At 31.5% G+C, this 20,703-nt stretch overlaps 1 protein-coding gene across 2 annotated transcripts in view; it reads right to left on the minus strand.

The window, feature by feature from the left end:
- Positions 1-283: 283 nt before the first annotated feature.
- LOC105298165 (neurobeachin-like protein 1) overlaps positions 284-20,703 on the minus strand; it is a 104,329-nt gene continuing 83,909 nt past the window's right edge. For both annotated transcript variants that reach the window (XM_023536009.1, XM_023536008.1), the window contains 11 exons: positions 19,944-20,092; positions 19,209-19,342; positions 17,572-17,673; positions 15,798-15,893; positions 15,260-15,384; positions 13,192-13,332; positions 10,255-10,385; positions 7,675-7,784; positions 3,930-4,047; positions 2,739-2,836; positions 284-655 (listed from right to left, as the gene is read on the minus strand). In XM_023536009.1, coding sequence (XP_023391777.1) covers positions 455-655; positions 2,739-2,836; positions 3,930-4,047; positions 7,675-7,784; positions 10,255-10,385; positions 13,192-13,332; positions 15,260-15,384; positions 15,798-15,893; positions 17,572-17,673; positions 19,209-19,342; positions 19,944-20,092 — 1,405 coding nt within the window. In that variant the 3' untranslated portion in view covers positions 284-454. The remainder of the gene's footprint in view (positions 656-2,738; positions 2,837-3,929; positions 4,048-7,674; positions 7,785-10,254; positions 10,386-13,191; positions 13,333-15,259; positions 15,385-15,797; positions 15,894-17,571; positions 17,674-19,208; positions 19,343-19,943; positions 20,093-20,703) is intronic.

Here is a 20,703-nt window from a genome sequence, read left to right on the forward strand (position 1 = left end):
CCAAAAGAGTTAATATTATCTATCCTAATCAAATTCATAGGTATAAACACATTTCATATCTACATTCTGAATTATTCAAAGTTAATTCAATATGTATATTTAAATATTAGAATTTGAAGGTACTCTTTCAATTACAGCATTAACTATTTTGTTTTATTTGACTACTCCCTATATTAGCAATTAACAATCTGACTTATTGGTCCATACTTTATACATGAGCAGACATTATAATTAAGAGTTATTTTAGACTCCCTCTAAATATCACATTAACTGTCACAAAAAGCAATTTAAATGAAATTATTTATTCTTCCTGGTCAGGAAAATATGAAATAGAAGAACGAGAGCCAAGAGAAATAGTTCAGACTACCACTCAATAGAAAACAAAAGCTTTCAATAAGATTGTTTTAAAAACAGAACAGATAATTCAGAATTATTTTCTATTTTGGATTAAATATTATAATTCATCTCCTACATTAAAGATCTGAGGTGTACAGAATTCACAGAGAAAACTCTTTGATGCTACCATGTTGGATATTACCTCTACAAAAAATGACTTGAGTTCAGGGAGATGTTGAAATAGGTTTAGGGTTGAAGACTCTGTTTTGGTCTGCTTCTGCACTGCTTCCTCTGCTGATAATCTAGGAGGGTGTGGTTCCTTCAAAATAATTTTAACAAAAAATAATTTCATAATTATATTAAAACATCTCTTACTGTATTCATACATACTAGGCTCTAGCTACAATGAATTATATAGCACACACTGTTGCTAATTCCAGGTCATTGCTCAGACTATTCTCTCAGCAAAGTTCCTACCCTCTTCATTTCTAGAGAAACAGTTCTTCTACTTCAAAGTTTTTCTTATTGACATCCCTCTAAATTTCTAAGTCAGAATTAATTATTCTCTTATGTTATTTTTCTCCACATATTACTTTATTTAGTATTTTATTTAGCACTTATTTCTATGTTGGATTACATATAGTTCTTTTTGGTCTGTCTTCCTCAACTAGCAATAAGTAACTTAAAGTAAAAAAGAAATCTATTCATTCAATGATTTTCAACATCTAGAACAGTATCTTAAATATGGTGCTTAATATTTTGTAATATTAAATGCATTGTTCAAAAATCATAAATTATAATATAGGTAAATCTTTAATTCCAAAAATAAGATTGAAATGTCAATATTAGCAAAATCAAATTATAGATATTGCTGCATTTCTTTTCAAATAAACTATTCCTCAATTTTAATGTCAGAGACATAGATTATTACCGCCTTCATAAGTAAAAAGAAAATGATAAATCAAAGTAACACTGCAAAAGCAGTTAAAATGCAGAATAGAATTTTATCTAACGGGGATTTTTCTATCTTCATAAAATATTAGATTATAGGTAATATATATAACAGCTATTAAGTACTTCAGCATTTAGCTCTCAAACATCCATGTATTATTCACTTTATTTTAAATAAAAGATGTTTTTCGTGTCGTTTTTATGTTGATAAAAACAAATTAGCACTACTCTTGTAAAAAAAAAAAATCAAAATATTATGATGCAAAATATTATAGAATCTATTTCAAAGCCCAAAGAAGTGTTTTATTGTTAATTTTGGCTTCAATCAGCAGGTAAGTGACAAATCACTGATTTCAAATGTGACTTTTCTATAAAAACCAATTTTGGAGGTACCAGTGTTGCTAAGGAATAGTAACAATTATAAAGTTTAGTCTGATAACTAAATTAACAGAAGTATATCTATAAGCCAGAGTTAGATACACTGCTGCTGTAATAGCTGTGGAGATTTCAATTCAACAAATATTTACTGCACACATACTATATGCAAGAAAAATATAAAAATAATCAGGAGAAGGTTGCTGTCTCTAACATGTTTATAATATAGTGAGGCAAATAAATATACAACTAAGGCAGAAAGTGTCGAAATTAGGATAACAGCCCAAACAGCTCTGAATTCAGAGGAAATATGGCATGGTAGAAAGGCTTTGGAGTTAGATGGTCATACATCCAAATCCTGCCCCAGTTACATTCCAGCTGTGTAAACTTGGAAAAGGTAGTATTTGATTTATCTAAGGTGTGTGGGCTATGTATTAATTTCCATGAGGCTTGCCTTCATCATCTGAAAAATGAGGATAATTGAATATTTACTGTGAGGGTTAGGTAAATCACCTAACACTGTGCTTGTATAAGGAAGTATTGACTTAATAAGTGGTATATTATTGTGTATTTCTTATTTCTAAATTCATTTACTAACAAAGATCAAGATATCTTTGAAACCTAAAATTAGATTAACTTCTATGAATCTAAAGCTGTATACAATCAGGTCAATAATTTCACTTCAGATACCATATGAGGAAAGAAATATAGTAATATTTATAATTTGATTTTATGTTATATATTATAAAATTTGAGTTTTAGGACTAGATTTGGGCTCTGAATGGTAAGTGCCCTTTTTGGGCAGATGTCGGCTACTAAAAATTCTTATAAGTCCTCTGTGATTTAAGAGTAATTGACTGTATATGTGGATTTTTGACTATAATATTTTGTTATTTCAAAATAGGAACAATCATTTAAACCTATTTTTTTATAAAGTGACAGTATATTTTTCCCAAATTCTAAATAATTCTGAAATAAGGTTTTACACCATTAAAATCCTTGAAAATACTGGTAGTACTATTACTTAGCAATTAAATTCTAGACTTCTTATGTAATGAACAATTTTTATGATTTACCTTTAACAGTTGACAAGGTGTTTGCCCAAAATTATTAATCATCCCTTCTAAGGCTTTTCTTTCCTTCTCATCTGTTAAGGCATCCAGATCCACAGCTCCTAAAACCAGGATAAGTAGTCAACTCACTATAGAGTAAAAATAAATCAGCGAGCCACACAAGTGGTTAATATATCAGAGACTGATTAGTATATTTTCATCAAAATATTATTCCATTCTTTAACTTATAAGAACATTGTAAGAGGTAATTTAAAAAAAAAACAGTAAAACTTCCTAATTAAATATGTATAAGAATAAATTCCATCCACTACTTAGAATCACAATATTTTAAACAAATCAACTGGTAGTCTATAAAAGTTTCTCTTGGAAAAATACAAACTATACTCATAGTACACCTAATTGTTTTCCTTATGATAGTCCAGCTGAAACAAGTGTAATAACTACATAAAAATATTGCTGTAAAATACTGCTTCTCTAACAAATAATTGGAAAGGTGATATTATGATTAACTGATTATACCCAGCCATACCTAATATAGATTACATGGTTATTAATTAGCCAAACTAGGTCAGTCTGATTTCAAAGTCTATACTCCAAACCACCATACTATACTACCTCCCTACAAAACTATTATAGAATGAAAACATGTTTGTCTATCAAAAGACACGTGGGCTCTGCTCAAATTCATATTATTTCATACTATTTACAATCTTTAGAACTATTAGGGCTACTAAAGGATTAGAAAAGAACGAACTACTTCTTTAGCCTTTTAAAGCCTTCAGAAAATGTTCTTGATCCTGAGCTAATGAATATTAGAATAATGTCAACTTATTTATCATTTGAAGAATTTGTTATCTGTAACTCTAAAGGTTTTCTTTCAAAGTTGGCTAACAACTTAATACTGAATACTTAATTTAGGACCCAAGTGAATAGGACACAAAAGGCCAGAGATAAAAAAAAACTTTTATGTCTCCAATAATTGACATTTAAAATTAGATTTGCATATATACTCTTAACTACTATTTTTTATAAAAGCAGGTCTCTTTATCTTTCGAATAGAAAAGATCACTAACACTATTTTTTAAATGTAGTCTTTCTCATGTAAAATAGTTATGTCCAAAATACCATGTATAAACACACATTAAATAATACTTTCTATATATAATGCAAGAAAAAAAGCATATAGGCTTATACCTTCATAACTACAGTAATAGAAAACATTGAGTGCCTCCACTGCAGCTGGTCCCCTCTGTTTATAGCCAAAAATAAGATCTATCCATTCATGAAGATGAGCAGAAACATATTCAGACTCCTATAAAAAGGACGAATGCAATAATTAACATAAAGATATCTTCCAACTAACTACAATGTAAAGGTGGGTACTTTTTAAAGCAAAATCAAATTAAACATTTCCACACAAAATCTTACCACTTTAAATAAAATTATCGTAAAATCTTGTTAAACTTTTACTATTTACTACTATCTTGACTATATTCTATCTTGTACAATGTAGACATCATATTTGTTAATATTGCTACAAATGCATCTCCTAACTAATGGGTAAAGAAAATAACATAAATCTTCTAATAGCTCAAATATTAACGACAAAAAAATTAATGATAGCTCTGGAACACGTCTTTGTTGTGCAATTTCCAGTGAAAAAGTTGTCTAAAACTTCAAGGAAAGAAATGAAACCACAATAGAGTAGATTAAAAATGCTCCAAATCACTCCCTCCATTTCACCCTATCTAGCCCCACCAAGAGGTGGACTGGATGGCAGGCAGAGGCCTGAATGACCACCTAGAGCCTCCAAGGCGACTTAAAGGCAATAAGAAAATTGTTATTGGAGACAGGAGAAAAGGGGACCATGTTTTCATTACATGAAACTTAGAAAAGGTACCTAATGAACTTGTGGATATGGGGATGGAGATTTCCAGGCAGAATGTTTTTACGTGCTAACTGGCCTCTTTTAGATGCCTGTGATAACATGTAGGAGGAGTAATATGAGCTTAAAAAAAAAAACTGTTTGGGGTTTAAGCATAATTTTAAAAAACATAAAGGAGCCAGGTCTTACTGGGTTCAAAATAAAATTATTTATTTCTAATATCGCTAGAGAGCAAAGACTCTTGAAGTGACAAATGGCCTAAGTTAATGATCAAATCAATGTCACCAGTAAAATACAGTCTCAGGTGAAGTTTAGTCCAAGAGCGTGGCTGTCAAACAATCTGTTGAGACCTCAAAGATTTAAGGTTGTGCATCATAGTTGCACTCAAAACAGAGTATCTCAAGAATTCTACAGAAAAAAGAGACAATAGGTCCCAAATGGAGTCACTTGTGCTAAGCCCCACATCAGCAAACCAAGACTTATTATCTAACCTCATTGCAGCTTCAGCCTCTCCCAGGAATATGATCTATAACCAGACAATCTGGAATTACGTGATCAGTCCTAGTAAGGTAATCTGCATGACAGAACTTTGACCATGTCTGAAATAGTCCACTTTGTTAGAAACATCCTTTTCCTTCTTCCTTTCTGCCTATAAAAACTTTTCATTTTGTACAACAGCTTAGAGACCCTTTCTATTTGCTAGATGGGATGTTGCCTATATCCTGAATCACTGAATAAAGCCAAATAGATCTTCAAATTTACTCAGTTGAATTTTTTTTTCTTTTAACAAGAATCTTAAGGGCATTTTCCCACAGTAGCCTGCCTCTCAGCCCAAAAGAGATAAGGGAGTGTTTTGCAAAGTAACATGGAATGGTTTTTGTCCAATCACAAAATGTTTAAAGAAACTGTATTAGTTCAGACTGAAAGAGAATCTGTTCAGAAAAGACAGAACTTTGGCTTCCAAGTTACTATGGTTAGTAAAGAAGCTGATAAAGATACTCATATAAACAAAATTATTTTTAATAAAAAAGAATGACTCAAAGCAGGAGTGTGGGGGTGGGGGTTGTCCAAGAGCCCAAGGGTAGAACAAAAGAGCCATGGAGAACCACTCCTAGGGAATAGCACTAGACCCTAATAAAGGAACTGAGCACATGTCCCTGCTGGAATTCTGAGTTGTTATAAACCAGCTACTACAGTGTCTCTTGTTTTTTCTCCATTTAGAATAGGAGTGTCTATTACTCTTCTGTTCTTGTCACACCACTGTTGTTACATGGGGGCAGAAAACTTGTTTTTTTTACTTCTCAGTCTTTTGATCCAAGAGAAGATACTCCCAAGTAGTTTCACTCACACATGGACCTGATTTAGATGAATAACAAGATTCTGGACGTCAGGTCTCAAGCCTTAATACAGGAATCAGCAAACTACTGCCTGTGGGCCAAATATTACTAGCTGCCAGATTTGTATACAAGTACAACACAGCCACACCCATTTCTTTTGCACTACAATGGCAGAATTTTGACACACACTTTATACACAGTGAAAATATTTACTATCTGGTTCTTTATAGGAAAGTTTAAAGACCTCTGCCTTAAAGAGATGAAACTTTGGAAGGGTCTTGAGAAGAAATATGCATAATTTGCATGTTGGAGAAAAGTGAATAATCTGGGGCTAGAGGGGCAGACTCTGTGTGGTGGATTAAAGGTAGCTGCAAATTCTTTCTCAGTTCCATCCCTGAGAGATGAAGTTTTTTTCCCTTCATTTTGAATCTGCCCTGATTCTGTTATTGTTTAACCATTACAAAGTGGCATAAGTGATGCTGTGACACTTCACAGCCTTAAGCCTTAAGAAAGTGTGGAAGCTTCCACTTTTGTACTCTTGGGGAGCCCTGAACAGCCATGTAAGAAGTCTATCTTGGGGAGCCCTGAACAGCCATGTAAGAAGTCTAGCTACCCAGGTAGAGAGACCACATGAAGAAGAGCTATCCTAAGATTATATGACGAGAGAGAAAAGTCCAGCACCCCAGTGTCTCAATGAAGTCTCCAGATGACTCTAGACTCAGTTGCCAATTACTCTAAGGGTATGGGAACCTCAAACAAGACCAGGAGAACTGCCCATAGGAGACCAGTCAACTTACAGAAATGTGAGAGATGATATAATGGCTGTAGTTTAAAGCCACTAAATTTTGGAATAGTTTGTTACACAGCAATGCATAACTGAAACATAACTTCTAACATTTTATTAATAAGGAGCATGTCTTCATGAAATCCTTGGACCCCCTAATGCATGTCAAAAATAATACAGAAGAAAGCATCTGAGAAGTTCCTGGCTAGCTATAAAAGATTACTTTTCAGAGTTGCTTTATCAACCCCACCACCCCCAATTCCTTAATCAAATATTATAATCTAATCCTGAATTTGGTAAATTTGACAAACTATGTACTAATGACAAGGAATATTTCCAAGTATTGGCCTAGTTAGTTTCAGAGTCGGCAACATTTCAGTTTAGATAGAGAACTAAGTGTGTTATTGTGGAGAAAAAAAAATACATTGCCTGCAAGATAATTACACAAAATCAACATTAAACTAACTCTCAATAGTCGTTTGATTCCAAACTGGAAATTTAGCTAAAAATTAGTAATATCTTTTCAAGTGGCATTTAGGATTTAGCTATCTTAGTAAAAAACTTACTGAAATCCTTCAGAGAAAACAAAACGTACTTATCCTTATAAGATTTCAAACAAATGTGGGAACTACAAAACATCAAACTATAACAGCTTGGTGACTGAAATACTTTCACATACAACAAGCAAATATATTATAGAACTGAAATTTTTCTTTTTTGCTATATATCCATGGGACTGTACTATACCTTCGCAATATCAGAAGATTTATAACCTCAAAATAAATTACATAATACTTTCTAAAACATCATCTATAACAGATTACAAATTAATCTAGAAAAATAATTAATAGTCAGATATACCCTAGTCCATCCTCTGGAAAACACATACATCTTTATCTTAATCTCACTAATAACTAAATACAAAAATCTTACCAGAGCTTTCCTATGTTTATAGATGAAATCTTCAGCTGACTTAGCCCATTTGGGGAGAATGACATCATTTACTAGTTCTTTGGAAACTTGTAGACGACCCAAGTTAAATTCTAAGATGTGTAAAATAAATGTATCAAGTCATTTTAGATTTAAATAAATCAAGTAAAACAAATATGAGGGCACATTCCTTAGGAAAACTGAATGCTTTGTTTCTTCTTTAGTTACAAGTGAAAGGTGAGAATAAAGTTCTCTTCTTGATCTAAATTTACTGAACACGTAAATATAATTATCTACTGGAATGCATTTATCAGCTGATTAAAAAAGTAAATGAAAATAAAAGTTTTAAGTTAGTTATTACAAGGTAGATCGGATTCATAATTGTTGTTGTTGTTGAGGAAAATGAGGTAAACTATAGCTATGACCAAAACCTTAATCTGAACAAAAACTCAATATTAAGAATTCTTCTTTAATTCTTATATGAATTAAAAATAATTAACTTATTCCCTCTAATAGTTAATTTACAAAATACAGCTCCTTGTAACTTTTTGGTTTAACTTAAAACTGAAACTCACTCAATGGAAGAATTATACTTGTCTATAGAAGAACAATACATTTACATACAACTATTCTAAATAGATACTGATATCATAAAGATTTGCTCATAATGTTAGAACATATTATTTTGATAAAATTATACCAAAGATGGTGTTTTCTTATTCATACAGTGTAGGAAGGAAAAAGTGTTAACACAAAAGGCCTTCATAAAAGAAACTGTCTTAAAATATCAGTGTGTCCCAAAGTAGGAGAGAGGTTTAATATCATAGAATGATAGGACACACTGGCTCTGTTAACCCAATCACTGTATAGCAGATGTTTGTCGCCCACCTGAGAGCCATTCTCCATGTGCAGAAGAACCTTGATTTTATTCAAGTTGTCTATCCCTGCCCTGTAATTCATGCCTGATGCAGGTGACTGATATAGGGGTTGGTATACAACCCAGCTCTGGACAATAATAGGTGGTTATAAGAAAGGGTTTTTCAGTCTTAAGAAATGACACAAAGAATTAACAGTCCCACTTCTAAAACACTATTTTATCTGCCTATGATACCTAGAACTGTTGGTCATTTGTAACCATGAGAAGAACTAGCCAAGGACAAAGCCAAAACACTTAGAATAGCAGAGTGAAAATACAGAAGGAACTTTGCTTGGATGATATTGTTAAGCTATTTGAAACTACCACATCTCAGAATTTTTATGAGAAAAATAATAAAATTTTCTTGCTTGCACAATTATGAGTTGGTTTTATTAAAATCTGTTTTAGTAAGTACTATAATACTAATATTGTTTTTTGGCATTCTAACTAATATACTTTGCGTACGCCCACCTAGCTTATTTCAAAGAAAGAGGCGATGTATAGTTAGAAATGGAAGCCACCGGGACAGCAGTGCAAGACAGCAACTGGCTCTGGTGAATGTCAGAAATTGTCAAGCTAAGAGTACCTTAAATTCTACATGTAAATTTAATCTGCTCATCCTTCTAATACCATATACTCTGTTTTAGGAGACTCCAGTCCTTTGACTAAGCATCCAGACTCAGTCAATCGATTCACTTGATTTTCTGAAAGTGACCAATTCTAACCACCTTAATGTGAGAATCAGATGCCCTGTTTCTAATTGCCTGTCCCAAGGTGCATGACCAAAGGACATGAAGCCCTGATATGCTTTCCCCAACAAGTAATTCGATTGAGCAAGCAAAGGGTCAAACATTAACATTACATGGCAAGGGAGGAAAAATAAGTTGGTAATGGTCCTCTGACACTGTGAATTTCCCTAAAGAACATCAATAGTAACAATCTTGCCAATTTCTTTATTTGTGCTCTAACTAAATCTAAAACTACCTCATAGAAAAACTACTTGGATATTCTTAAAGACTGTATTTAGCTCCATGATTCTCTACTTTAAAAACATGGTTTTTCAAATACTGTGGTAACTTAATGCCTGTCATTTTTTTCAATTTGCCTCCTGTCTTTTGCTCGAAATGAGGAGTCAGCAAACTTTTTAAGTAAAGGGTCAAAGAATAAGCATTTCTGGCTTTGTGAGCCCCATGGCCTCTGTTGCAACTACTCAGATCTGCTGTTACACTGTGAAAGCAGTCAATCTGTATGTAAATGAATTGGCTGGCTGTGTTCCAACAAAATTTTATTTATAAACACAGGAATTTGTCCAAATTTTGCCCATGAACTTGTAGTTTGCTGATCCCTGGTCTAAATTTTCATCTTATTTAATTCAAACACTTTTAACCTGTATGGCTGAAATAGCATATGCCCATTTGCTTCTCTAGTGAACACTACTCAAACAAATTCTCTTACAAAATTAAATTTGACTCTATTATCTTAGTTCACCGCAGCACTTCCCTAGAAGGTAAGACTAGTATCTGGGCATCTACTAAGCCCTGTCACTAAATAATAGTAAGAATGAACATTTAATAATCTATAGGACATCATAAAAATGTCTTGAAAGATATTTTTCAGGATACTCCATGAGACTTGTAGAGTCAAATATTTAATCTCCTATTTCTTACGATTTTGATTTTCCAAAAACTCTGGGAAATAGAAGAATTCAGGAATAAGTTCCTTCACATCATTTGGATTGTCCATGAGAGCCTGCCAGGTAGCAGGGATGGAATGGAACTGTCGATCTGCACAATCGAACCTACATGTGGAGGTTGAAAGAGAACAGTAAATACTGAATTAGAGAAATAGAGCAACAAGCATGAAACAAACCTTTAAACTCCTTTCAAGTTTCCTAATGATTAGAGTTTTTCTTAACTTTTTATTTAATGTCTTAAGATCAAATTACAATTTGATCTCCTTCTTATGACAATCTATCTTCCTTACTCTGTTGTCAGGAATAAATACTATCATTTTAATCAATAGCATCATCTTTGTTAAAATAGTTGAAAATCAAATGACAGTGGAGAAAATTTTCAAGTAATTAAATTACACTTGATTTTAGCTAAAAGTCTGAGAAGCGATCAAGTAATTAAATATAAACTTTATCTTTAAAAAATGGCATAATTTTTGCTAAGTAAAATTTATTACAGAAAGTGAATGTTATTTGGATCTTTTTAAATCAAAGTTTAAATATCAAAGTATTATAGTAGTAATATATGTGGTTAACAGATCTATAGGAATGCTGCTATTTAATCCTTCTATACATAAATATCTTTACAAATTTGCTAAAAACCAAAGGCTAATTAACAAAATAATTCTGTGGCTAAAGGTTTTATATTTTACTTGGATATACTATTATCTTCTTATAATGTTATATTTAAGTTCCACCATGTGCCTCTGGTAGTTGAAAGATGTTCAAGTGGTTATGCAGCAATTTGATTATTCTTTCTCTAATCACAAAAGGCATAAACTCATTCTGTTTCATTTCCAATTTTGTTTTCCTCGATTTATTAAGTAATGACTTACTAACTAAAACTGATGATGAATTTGACTCTTTTTGTGCCTACAAATCTTAGTTTGAGGAGGAGCAAAACTTAGCAGAACACTGAATTTAATTATAGTCAATGACTGGGTCATCAATAGAGAGTCTAATGTAAAGTAACATTTGAAGATGTGTAGTATCCAAATTCAAGAAGACATGCAGCTTTAATGGTAGAATCTTTTTGTTTTGATTGGAGAGAATTATTGAGATATAATTAACATACATATAATTTACTCTTTTTTAAGTGGAATATTCAATGGTTTTAGTATATTCATAGTTGTATATTCATAACAATTAATTTTAGAACACTTTCATTATTCCAAAAAGAAACCCTGTATCTATTGGCTGGCAATCTTCATTCACCCTACCTCCACCCCCTAATCTACTTTCTGTCTCTATGGATTTGCCTATTTTGGATATTTCATATAAATCATACAATATGTGGCCTTAGTGTCTGGCTTCTTTAATTTATCATATTTTTTTCACGGCTCACACATGTAGGATGGATCAAGTTTTCATTCCTTATATTCAATCATGGCCAACTAACATTCCATTGTATGAACATACCACATTTTATTTATTCTTTTATTAGTAGATGGACATTTGGGTGTTTCCATTTTTTGTCTATATAAATAATGTTGCTATGTACATTCGTGTTCAAGTTTTTGTGTGAACATATTTTCAGTTATCTTGTGTATATATCTAAGAGGAGAATTGCTGGATCTTGAGGTAATTCTATGTTTATCCCTCTGAAGAACTGCCAAACTGTTTTCCATAGCAGCTCCATCACTTTACATTCCCACTAGCAGTAAATAAAGATTCCAATTACTCAACATGTTCACTGACATTAGGTATTATGTCTTGATTATAGCCATTGTTGTGGGTATGAAGAGATATCTCAATTTGGTTTTGATTTAAATTTCTCTGATGACCAATGATGTTAAGCACCTTTTCAAACGTTTATTGGACATTCGTATATCTTCTTTAGAGAAATGTCCATTCAGATCTTTTGTGTCCAGTAATTAAATGGATCACTGGTCTTTTTATCATTGTGTTATATGGGTTCTTTATATAATCTAGATGCAAGGCCCTTATTAGATGCACAATTTGAAAATAATTTCTCCCACTGAATGAGTTATCTTTTCACTTTCTTAATGGTGTCCTTTGAAGTATAAACAGAATCTATGTTTGAAGTTTTGTGAAAAATCGTTTATTCAGAAAATTATTAAAAGCTGAAAAGATCCAGTTATACTTCTCGGGGGGGGGGTGGAAATTACTTGCTATCATGGTAAAGTAACATTTGAAGATGTGTAGTAATTTTGAAAGATAAAAGCTACATACAAAGAGAGCAGAACAGGCAATGTATACATAGCTTTTGATTGGGTAGGAAAGGCAAAATGGTAATGCTAAACAGTAAAGCAACATAGAAAATGGAGACAAAATGTGAATAGGTAGAGAGCTACCTAAACGATTCACTGGGGAACTGAGGAATCATGAAGTTCATTTCTTTAGAATCATTATGAAAATGTGTAATGTAGGTAAGTTATAAAACTGACAGGTAATATGATAATACAGTGGCATCATAGCCCTGTTTGAGCTACTACTAATAATCTAAGAACCCCTTGTTCTTCCTTCTTTTTATTCCTCTTCATTAAGAAATATTCTTAGGAGGACTACACAGGCATTGGTTAGGGTTGAATATCTGGTAGATGTCTTGATCTAGGTCTAAATCAGTTCTAACTCTAAATCCCTCGTGGGTTCCTATAACCAGTAAGGATCACAAAAGTACACTGGGTAACAGTAAAAAGGAATTCTCCTTAAAAGTTATTTGTGTAAATCAATCTGAGTGACCCATTCTCAAACTAGTCTGGCTATTTTTTTCTGGAGGCTACATGAACCAAAATCTAATACAGGAAAAAAAAAAAGAGATGTGACTTGGTTATACAGCACATGACATGAAGGCAACTCATTTTCAACATTAACTTGTAGTCTTAAAAAAACAGTGTATTTACCCAAAACATACCTTCCACTCTGAAGCTGGATGTGGAGCGTGGTGAATGGTTCTGTACGAATAAGATAGTGCATAACCCCAGCAGAATTTGAATAGTGAGTACCATAGTGAAATTTATCAATAGTACCCATAGGATCCTCGAAATTTTCATATCTAAAAAAGAAAACTGAAGTTTTGTAACCATGATAGTAAAATGAGAAGGACATAAGCTTGTATTGCATTATTGAAAACACAGATTTAGGAAGTCCTTTTCAATGTTTCATTATCTATGTATTTGTATCATCATACTATGTTAATATATGAAAAAAAATTTTACTAATTAATACCTTTTTCTGAACAATAAAATATCAGTAATACTGAATTCTGGAACAGTTCTGTATTATGCAATAATACATGTTCGCTGTGGATAAATCAGAAAACACAGAAAACCAAAAAAGAAGAAACTTAAAATCAACTATAATTGCACTTCCCTGAGATAATTAATATTTTGGTGAATATCTGTTAATCCTTAATATATAAATGAATACACAAATATGGTTCTATATTAAAGTGCTTCACATAATATATTGTTCACAACTTACTTTTTCATTTAACAATATTCTATTAATGTCTTTCGAAATGACTAGTCTATTTTTAATAGTTATATGGTATTTATAACAGATACATGTATAAATGTATGACAATTTAAACTATTTTTTATGTTTAGATATTTAGGCTGTTTCTATTTTTCTGCTATTGTAAGTGATGTGATAATCAGATATTCATTTTGGCCAAGATAAAGAAAAAAACATATGGAGAATCAGTCAATAACCATGAAAATGAATGCCTAAAAATCTAAAGGTCAAAGATGAAGGAAGGAGAGAGTGGAGAGGAAGAAGGTCTAAACCAGAATATTAGCAAAGGGTATACATAGTAATTCTGCAAACATGATCACTGATATTCATAGGTCATGATTTGAATGGTGACATCTGAATTAGTGGGTATAAAATCTAAATAAGAATGAACAGTATTTTTGAAGCAATAAACACTGACATTTTTAAACCAAAATACTAATCAGTTCATCAACCTGAGGCCAATTTCTTTTATATAGAAATCATTAATGTTCAGAGGAATAAAAATTGTTTCCAGGTCAAAGTCATTTGTACCTATGCAAAAAAATATACTATTGAAATTTAAAACAACTTGTATCTTTGATTACCAATAAGTTGTTTATATGACATGTATTTCCTGTGAGATAGTGTTAATTTAAAAACTTTTATTTTGTTATTGTCAGAAAAAAATGTTTGACTAATGGCAGTGAGGTAATACATATACAGCAAAATTCCTCTAGTAAGTCAAATCAAATATTAAATACTATAAAAAGTCCTGGGGAAGATTTGCAAATAAAAAGTAAAAAAAAAAAAAAGAATAATGTACCAGTACTATATACTCCTAAATATATCTACAACTAAGTTTGTTTGCAAAACAATTCTTTGTCCTTATTATTAGAAATCATAACTGACAACTCATCCACAAATTCACATGGAGAAAAAGGGAAATTAAAATTAGGTCAGCAGCTTGCTTAAAAAAAAAACTAGGAGACATTTACAAGATGGATCATAAATATACAGAACTATAAAATCTTTCTTTCCTTATTAAAATGACACTTTTAAAATTTCCACACATTTACTGTTTTTTGTTGATATTGTTTGTGAATAATGGGTTAGTATTATTAATTTTATTTCTACTAAAATTATATTAGATGGATATTCTCATACATTAGATTAGTACATTATTAAGTCTAAAATACCTGGGGAGAAAAGTCTCAAGAACCTATTATCCTTTAACACACATTTATTACAAGGTGAAAAGAAATTCTAAACATCAATTTAAATTTGGCAAAGAAGAGAAATAAACAGACTGTAGTTAAAAATACTTGAAGGACAACTGATATACTTTCAAGAAAACATAATGAAGGAATTATCAAACTCTGATTATCAAAAGTAAGTGTGCATTTAAAGACAAACACTTGGTTGGCCACAGATATCAACACAAATTCAGACAGCAATGGGTATCTTTCAAAATGATAAAAGGCACTTACTTTTCTCGCATGGCTTTGGCATTTTTATCATTAACTACCCCAATTGGTTTGGAAAGATCTCGAAATACAGATGGATTATTAAAGTCCAACTCTTCTGAAGTATAATCTTGTAAAATCCAGGGAAACTAAAAGACACAATTTACAATTTAGACATTTCCTTCCTAAAAAAGCTACTATCCCCATATCTAATATCAAGTGCTTATCTAAAGACAAAAAGGAATAGTCTTTAAAATTTTTTTTTCCCTGCTGCAAACATTTATTCATCTTTATTTCAATAACCAGAAGCATTATGTCCTACCATGCCACTGGAATATTTTTAATGAAGCAAAAGTAAAAAGGCTTTTATTTTTTAATTATTCTTCATGTTTATATACATGAAAATTGTATATATTTAAAAATTGCCGGGTAGAAAATATAAATAAAGGTAAAAACACATTTTATATCTTTAAAAAATAAATATAACTATCATGCACATATATTTTTGTGATTATAAAACTGAAAGGCAATTTTGTATTTATGAAAGTTATATAAAACTTACCACAGGGTACTGCGCAAGGTCATTATAGGTTCGTCCTGCCACTGTATTTATTTGAATGAGGTAGTCAAAATTTGATATTTCTCTATTTACCCATTTCTGATAGCACAAAAGAACAAAATCAAGATTAATCTATATCTCTTAGAACTCATTAACTATTACTGACACTACTAACATTATCTTTCATTCTATCATCCTTCTGATAAAAGGAATGGGACTTTAAAAAAGTCCTAACAGGAACATAAAATCAATATACTTTTCCTAAATTCATTTCCTTTTAAAAATTGGTCTCTAGAAAGACAAATAAATACCATATGATTTCATTTAACTGCGCAATCTAAGGAACAAAATATATGAATACACCAAATGAAAACAGACTCACAGATACAGAAAACAAACTGGTGATAGCTAGATGGAAGGGAGTTGAGGGCTGAGTGAAAAAGATGAAGGGATTAAGAAGTACAAATTAGTAGTTACAAACAGTCACAGAGATATGGAGTACGGCATAGAGAATATAGTCAATAATACTGCAATTGTTAGGTATACTGCCAGGTGGGCACTAAAGGTGGTCTCTAGAAGAGGAACAGAAAATTACACATAAATTTTACACTAGTCTCTAAAAGGTCTTCATAAGAATTATTTTCTCCAATTAAATATTTTATTGGATACCTTAAAATTTTTAATTCTAGGACTGTCCAACTTTGAAAATTTTCTGTCATAAATGAAATTTTCATGTGCACATATTAAAAAACAGTATCTTAGTGTACTAGAATGATCTACGAATTTTAAATAAACATTATATTATCCTCAGAAAACTACCTCTATAGAACAACGGTAGATAAATTTTGCTATATTAGATACAAAACTTTCTAAAAAAAAGACATAATCATTATTTTCATTAATCACCTCATTGCACCTAGGCTGCTAATTACTCTACACAATGTGGGTATGCCAAAGAATTTTGCTGACAGATTAATATTCAACTTTAAGCTTACTGTGCACCTTAAGCAAAGTACATACTTATGGGAAATGGTAAGAAAAATCTATGTATACAGATTTCATACAAAGGTCAATTATAATTGTTCTTGAGTGCCAAATTGAGGCATCAGTACTTCAATGAATAAAGGTTATTCCACAGAAAACGGAATATATTTGATTAAATAAAGCTTATTCTCACATGTGGTAGGAAAAGAACTGCTGATGACTTCTGAACAAGAACAACACTTAAGGTTAAGAGTAATGCATATGTAAGAGCCAGGGGGAAGAGACCTAATTAGGAAATTGCTAATAGTCCTGGAAAGCAAAAAAAAAAAAAAAAAACAATGGCCTTTCCTTGTTTAGCAGTACAAATTCAAGAGATGATGGGGTATAAGTGAGAAAAAAATACATGAGAGCATCAGTTAGCTTTAGCTGACGGGAAGGAATGGTGTTTTGTTTTGTTTTTTAATTTTTTTCCATGGTGCCCCTTTTGTATTGTCCCATTTTTTACCTCATGCATGGAATTAAGAAAAAAAAAACATTTTTAAAAAGAGAAAATTATTAAGAAGGAAAAGTTCATATGATATGCTCATAAACTAAATGATATGGGAGTTGGAGGAAAGGGTACTACATGTGTGAGGGAAACAAATATTCAAAGATAATTCAAAAGATCAATCTAAATGGATGAAGAGCAGCTGTAATAAAAGTAATCAGATGAAGAAAGTTTTACTTTTAGGCAAAAGACTGATATATGATATATAAAATGAACACCAAAAGAGTTACTGTTAAAATTTCCCACCTGTGTCAGTCCTGATGCTTTGAATAACTCCTGTGGTGATCTGGTTCCATAACTATTTGGAGAATGAAGTGACAATAGTCTGCTATACACTTTGTTTCTAACCTATAAAAAACAGCATTTTATAATTTAAAAATTGATCAAGACAAACAAGGATTATGACTTTATAATAGCTTTACTAAGATAATTGCCATACCCTAAAATCCACCCATTTAAATATATAATTCAATGGGCTTTTCTGTATATTCAGAGTTCTGCAACTATCAATATTGTCTAACTCTGGAACATTTTCATCATCCCCCAAAAAATCCCTACACTCACTAGCCATCACTCTCCAATTCTCACTCCCTCCCATCCCCTAACAACCACTAATCTACTTTCTCTCTCGATGGATTTGCCTATACTGGACATTTCACATAAATAGAGGATTGTGGTTTTAATTTCTCTATTATGCTAGATTTAGTGAAGTCAAGACATGTATTTCTTGAGAAAGTTATACTGTATAATGGAATGACCATAAGACATTGAATCAGAAAGCTAATTCAAGTCTAGTGTAAATTTAGTTCTGTCATTTACTAATCACATTGGCAAATTAATTAATTACGGAGTCTCGTTTGTACATTAATCATAATAATCTCTACCCTTATGGTTTTGTGAATTATTCAGTCTATACAAATGTAAAGTAATAAAATTTATCTCTGAACTTCAGTTTCTTCTTCTATAAAAAAAGGAACAAAATTTTCCATATCTATTCTCAAAGGTGCTATGTGCTTTAAAAATTATAAAGTTATACAAGTGCACAGTATTCAACAGAAACACACTTAGTTTAATTACATGACACAGCTTTCTAAAATACATACACTTTGTACTTTCCTATAATGAAAAATTTATTTTTAATAATAAAAACGTATTCACTTGTAAAAATAGAAAAATGTTCTTAAAACATCTGAATGAAATTGCATACAAGTACCTCGATCTCACAAATGAACAGAAACTTATTGACTGTGCTAATCCAGGTCATCTGAGAAACAGACGCCAAGACAATTGAATATGAAATTATTTTATTAGGAGGGACGCCTGTGAGAGAAAATGGAGGGAGAGCTAAGCAAGGTGGGGAGAGAGATGTTAGACCGTGAAGCAAGTATGACCCAAAGTGAAAGAGGGAAAGAAAGAGGCAGGTGAGTAATGTGCCAAAGGTTACACAGCTAGGGGTGGAGCCGATACTTGTACCCAGGAAACCTGGCTTCAGAAGTAATCTATTAACCACTTACATTATTTAAGAATTTACTCCAGAAGAAATACATGCCCCAATATTGTTGACTTGAACCCAACTAATTTCATAAATCCTGTCATATCATATATATTGCATGTTATTTCACAATTAGATACTGTGAGGTACCTATTGGCTGACACTCAATATTCTACAATCTAGCCATATATAAAAACAGAAAACAAGCACTCTCTAAACATTCGAACATAAATTTCAACAGAAATTCATATACTGCTTAGCCCCCAAAGTATAAACTTTCTCCTGCAACATTCTGACTTTAAAGAGTCCAAAGTTTAATAACAGTTCACTAACTGAAAAATTATTTCAAGCTAATAGTTTGGGGCTGCCAGAAAGGTAGCGTCTTACATACCTCTTTCTTGAAATTGAGAAAGTAGTTGGATTGGTCAACATGAAAAATCTCAAGGGCCGACCTCCTTAAGTTGTAACGTCGTAGGTGAATCTCTCGAACTTGAGAATGAGGCCACTTGAAATCAAAGCCTACTCCTTAAAACAGAAGAAATCTTGTGACTAAGGTATCAAACAAAGTTATTTGTGCTATGTAGAAAATATCTCCTAGTTGTTGACAAAAATAGCACTCAGGGAAAAGCAATTCAATTTCTGTATAACAAAAACCATTTCTTAAATTTACTGGATGCTTACATCATTTCTTTTAAATCTATTTTAAAACTCTACAGCTATTCTAATTCCTTCCCATTAGAATAGAGAATAATTTTGAATATTATATCTTAGAAACATTTTTCCTTTTCTCTTTATGTTGACGTCTTAGATTTAAATAATATAAAAGATTCGGTGAAAAGTCAACAGAAATAAGTATACATATAAATAAAATTAAGATTATATTTTACGACTTATGTTTATAGCAATTCCTTCTAGCCATACCTTTTTTAAAAAAAATAATAAAATGAAAGCATTTCCTTTAATATACTGTTGGATAATAAATTTAATCCCAGACTGACTTTCCATTTCTCCTTTAACATGATAGATTACAATATCACAGTCTCATCTTATTGCTTTTTACGCATTGATTGATAAACTAGATACTTAACTATTAAACAACAGAAATTATTCCCCCAGAACTCCTCACCATCTTCTTTTTCAATGCTGCCATCATAGAAGTAAATGTGTTGAGTAGTGATTTCTAATCTGCCAGGAATTATGTCAATTATTGTAATGAGTTCACAGTCTACCGACAACACCAATTTTTCTTTTTGATCCTGCTCTTTCTTCTCATCACTGTAAAAACAAAAACCAACCAAACAAAAAATTCAACAATATATTTTGTGTAAACAGAAAAGAATACCATATTCAAATACAAATCTCATGTCTGTAAAATTAGCATCCAATAGAGCATTTGAATTATATATAAAAAAAATTCCACTGTGCATTAAATTACTTAAATACAGTTCAAATATTCTTATTACCCAATAACTCAGTTTCATGAAATGTTTTACATTTTAATTGTATATGACCTATTAAAACAAAATATAGTAAATCTTTAATACTACTGCAAAGGTTATTAGTTCAAACATGCAGTAATACTGGTAATACCATTTTAGTTATATCTGAGAGATATGAACTGACCCAGGAAATATAAGAATTTGTGAATAAAGAACTGCATCATTAGTGGTTTCAAAAATAATTATTAAAAGTACTTATTATGATTAGTTCTTAAACTGTAAAATGAGATTTTTCAAAAGCAACTCAAACTAGAGCATCATCATCATAGTATCCTCTCACTCTGGAACTAAAGATAATACTGCTAATCCCATACCTTACTTAAAGTGAAGTCATCTCATACTTGGACGATTGATACAATTTATATTTATTGAAGGTAATAACTGGGA

The sequence above is a fragment of the Pteropus vampyrus genome, unplaced genomic scaffold (assembly GCF_000151845.1).
Source record: "Pteropus vampyrus isolate Shadow unplaced genomic scaffold, Pvam_2.0 Scaffold146, whole genome shotgun sequence".
NCBI lineage: Eukaryota > Metazoa > Chordata > Mammalia > Chiroptera > Pteropodidae > Pteropus > Pteropus vampyrus.